The sequence below is a fragment of the Ascaphus truei genome, chromosome 5 (genome assembly GCF_040206685.1).
Source record: "Ascaphus truei isolate aAscTru1 chromosome 5, aAscTru1.hap1, whole genome shotgun sequence".
Taxonomy (NCBI): Eukaryota; Metazoa; Chordata; class Amphibia; order Anura; family Ascaphidae; genus Ascaphus; species Ascaphus truei.
In genome coordinates this window covers 244,559,425-244,564,003 of record NC_134487.1, presented here as the reverse complement: position 1 = coordinate 244,564,003, position 4,579 = coordinate 244,559,425, and the positions used below count along the sequence as shown (strand labels likewise).

General features: G+C 47.7%; 1 protein-coding gene across 1 annotated transcript in view; it reads left to right on the top strand.

Annotated features, from left to right (window-relative positions):
* Positions 1 to 3,577, top strand: part of RARS1 (arginyl-tRNA synthetase 1) — a 64,831-nt gene extending 61,254 nt beyond the window's left edge. The window contains exon 15 of the mRNA XM_075599164.1: positions 3,360 to 3,577. Coding sequence (XP_075455279.1) covers positions 3,360 to 3,469 — 110 coding nt within the window. The 3' untranslated portion in view covers positions 3,470 to 3,577. The remainder of the gene's footprint in view (positions 1 to 3,359) is intronic.
* Positions 3,578 to 4,579: the final 1,002 nt, after the last annotated feature.

Genomic DNA, 4,579 nt, shown 5'->3' with positions numbered 1-4,579 from the left:
CACGCTGTCATGTCAACTTGATGCCGCGTGACATCACGGAGCGTCTCGTTCATATGACAATGTGCATTACGTGACGTCGCGCAGCCATGTTGACGGAATTTGGAGGGGAGGATACAGCCAAAGGCAAGATAAATATATAATAAATAGATCGAAAACAATGTTGTTATCTCTGGGTTAGCCTTCAATAGAATGTGGCAACCCTGGCTGCAGTGTGTGTTTCTGTATACAGAGGTGGGCCCTGCAGTGTGTGTTTGTGTATAGAGGTCGGGGCTGCATTGTGTGTGTGTGTTTGTGTGTATAGAGGTGGGGCTGCAGTGTGTGTGTGTGTTTGTGTGTATAGAGGATTTCACTATCATAAATAAATAAAACAAACCACTTTGCAGCCTGAAATCTGAAATGTACTTTCTAATCTCTACTGTAGTTAATAAAAAAGTAACACATTAATTAAAATTACATAAATAATGAAGACATTAAAACTAAATAAATAATTGACTAAAATTAAATAAAAAAATGAAGGCATTAATTAAAATTAAGACATTTTAAAAATTTGACATTCCTCATTCCTGACCTGACTTTGTGTATATAATATTACAATTTGCAAACTAAATAGGGGAAATAGGGTTGTGTGTTATAAATATATGTTGCTACTTACAGTACTTATTAGCTCTGCTAGGAGGTGGATTAAGAAGATAGACTAGACCAGGGGGGCGCAAACTTTTTTGTTTTGAGGAACCCTTGAAGTATTTAGAAAAATCTCAGGGAACCCCTATCTGGCTGACACATATTAGGTCGCGCTAATAGTGCTGGCGACGTTGTGTCAAAAAAATGTATTGACACCGTCGCGTGCGCTTATAGTAGGAGCGACAGGACGGCGCGGTGGCTTGATCGCAATCGCTGGAAGTCACTTCAATTTGATTTTTCCAGCGACCGCAGCATGACGTCAGCTTTACCGGCACTATAAGCGCGGCCTTAGGCTGCGCTCATAGTGCCGGCGATGCGACGTCGCAGCAAAACAAATGTATTGCCGCCGTCGCGTGCGCTTATAGTAAGCGCGATGCAGCGACGGGAGCGGCACGAATTTCTGAAGCCGGTCAAATTTGATTTTTTAGAGGCTATCGCCACATGTGACAGCCTCTGAACCAATCAAAGACCTGGTCGCCGGAAAGCGAATGACAACTTTCGCTAGCGGCGACGGGTGACATCATCCGTCGCGTGCACTATAAGCGCGGCTTTAGGTTAATTTCACACCTCACGAGCCCCCTCTATTTCACACCCTCTTCCCATGAATTTATCTCCCCTCCGTCTCACTCACTCTTCTCCCCTCCCCCCTGTCTTACTCCCTCTTTTCCTCACTCACTCGCCCCTACCTTCCATCAATTACCCCACTCTGCTCACTCAATCCCTCCACAAAATACATACCAAAAAACCCCACCCCGCAAAACATAATAAAAATACCCACCCCCGCCAAAACATATTAAAAAGACTCCCACCGCCCCAATACATTTTTTTTTAAATCTCCCATCTCTCCCTTTCCCCCTTGCCTCTCCCATCTCTCCCTTTCCCCCCTTGCCTCTCCCATCTCTCCCTTCCCCCCCTGCCTCTCCCATCTCTCCCTTCCCCCCCTGCCTCTCCCATCTCTCCCTTCTCCCCCCTGCCTCTCCCATTCTCCCTTCCCCCCCTCGCCTCTCCCATCTCTCCCTTCCCCCCTCGCCTCTCCCTTCCCCCCCGCCTCTCCCATCTCTTCCTTCCCCCCCCGCCTCTCCCATCTCTGCCCCCCCTGTATCTCCCATCTCTGCCCCCCCCCCTGCATCTCCCATCTCTGCCCCCCCCTGCATCTCCCATCTCTGCCCCCCCCTGCATCTCCCATCTCTGCCCCCCCCCCTGAATCTCCCATCTCTGCCCCCCCCCTGCATCTCCCATCTCTGCCCCCCCTCCTGCATCTCCCATCTCTGCCCCCCCTGCATCTCCCATCTCTGCCCCCCCTGCATCTCCCATCTCTGCCCCCCCTGCATCTCCCATCTCTGCCCCCCCCTGCATCTCCCATCTCTGCCCCCCCCTGCATCTCCCATCTCTGCCTCGCCTGCATCTCCCATCTCTGCCCCCCCCTGCATCTCCCATCTCTGCCCCCCCTGCATCTCCCCTCTCTGCCCCCCCCCCTGCATCTCCCATCTCTGCCCCTCCCCCTGCATCTCTGCCCCCCTTCTGCATCTCCCATCTCTGCCCCCCCCCCCTGCATCTCCCATCTCTGCCCCCCCTCCCACCCCCCGCATCTCCCATCTCCCAGTTAGGCGGCGGAGGCGGCACTGTCTGTGGCATGCGCTCACCAGCAGTAGCACCGGAGGTGCCGCACTGCTAGCGAGCGGCTGTGAGCGGGCTCTGGAGGGGGAGGGGGAGCGAACTGGTGTGCCGGGGGGAGGGAGAGCTCAGAGCCGGGGACCGGGTGCCAGAGGGAGGGGGTGCCGGGTTGAGGGAGAGCTCAGAGCCGGGGACCGCCTGCCAGAGGGAGGGGGTGAGGGAGAGATCAGAGCCAGGGACCGGGTGCCAGAGGGAGGGAGAGCCAGGGACCGGGTGCCAGAGGGAGGGAGAGCCGGGGACCGGGTGCCAGAGGGAGGGAGAGCCGGGGTCCGGGGAGCCGGAAGGAGAGCTGAAGAGCCAGGGAGCCGAGGTGCCGGGGGAGGGAAGGCAGGGGAGAGCAGGAAGCCAAGTTGCCGCCCCTGCGACTGCATTTGACAAAGCCCCGCCCCCGGCATCCCATCCAATCCCCTGCGGCCCTGCATGTTTTACTAAAGAAGCCCAACCCCCCGGCAGTCAAAATACTTATCCGCTGCTGCCGCCGCATCCTCCTCGCTGCCGCTGACTCGCGCAGCGCCCGCCGACAAAAAAAACGGGACCAGGGAGAAAACTCGGGACATTACCGGGACACACCGGCAACCAGGACAGAAGAGAAAAAAACGGGACTGTCCCGGCAAAAACGGGACGTCTGGTCAGCCTAGTGAAAGAGGGTAAAAATATTGCAATGTGGGTTCAGAATAATCAAATGAGTTTTATTGTATACAGGTGTACACAGGGAGAGAGTTCAAACGAGCTCTCTGTTAAGATGATAACTGACAGTACATTTTATACATTGCTAATGAGTAATATACCCCTTCAGAAGGGGCTGGCTTAGAAAATGGAAAAATACAGAATCTTATACAAATAATGCTAAAAACCTTATTCAAGCTAAAATGTATGTTTTGCAACTTGTTAAACGTGCCACTGCACCTAGTTCATTTTGGTCCTACAGATTTCATTAAATAACGGGACAATATATTTATCTAAATTGGTCTGGTCTTTACATCATTTGTTTCTATGTATTGCAGGTCAAATTGTCAAGGTGAACATGTGTAGAATGTTGCTGTGCGACGCTACAGCTGCTATTATGGCCAAAGGTTTTGATATCCTGGGAATCAAACCTGTACAGAGGATGTAATTCTGTACCAATTCCAGCCTTTTTTTTTTCTCTTCAATATATGCAGAAACTTGACTTCTACTTTTCTAAAACGCCACAAATCGATAATAAATGTATTTGATGAGGAAATTTTGCTTATGAATTTTCTGTTGTAGGTATCATGAACTGATTAGAAAAAAATCAGGATCGTGTTTTTAGGACAGTAAAACAATGAGTGTGAGCCAGAGAACAAGAACATTTGGTGAAAGTACACAGAAAGTGATAAGAGGACCCTTGGGTCTGAGTGGCTATTTAACGGAGATGAAGGGAAAAGAGATTAATTAGAGAGTGAAAAAAATGGCAAATAGACTAATTCAGAAATAGAATTAACCCAGTTGTCGATATTTTATATTTATTCCATGTTTGTGATACTAATTAACCATTGCTTATTTTCTTAAACTTGTTCTTTATTGGAATTTTCTTTAAAAAAAAGTGGGGGATGGGATACAGAACAAAAAAAAGGGTGACGTGTTTTAGATTACATACATTTGTATACATACATATATAACACATTTAATAATATAGATTTTGACGTTAATTATATAAAACTTTCAGAAAAACTATAGGGTCTGCTTTCAAGTCACAGCTTTTAAATGATATACATATGTGTAATAATGTTCAAGGCAATTTCTTTTCCATTTCAAACATGTATTTGAGGTGGATAATGCTTCTTATGACAGTCTTACAGGTGTCAAATACATAAACAACAAAACAGGTAGCGCTAACCGCAATGTGTGTGGTGTAGTAACTATTACCTTATATATTAATTAAAACTATACATAAGGGGCTGCCTAGGACACAAAGCCTGACCCCCTGGTCAGGAAAACAGTATGGACAGGGAATAGTTCCGTGGGCGCCTATAAAATTTTACCACTATAAAGGATATACGAAAACCAAGCCTGTTGGTTGTGAAGATTGTTGATCCTCACGGTGGGCTTGAAAACAAAGAGAAAGCACAACACATAGCGTAATACTGTTGAAACATTAAACAAACAACATATAAGACAACATATAACAGCTGAATACTGAAATGGTATTTTTAGGACAATAAAATCATTTAATAACAATTAATATTTAATATAATGCACAATT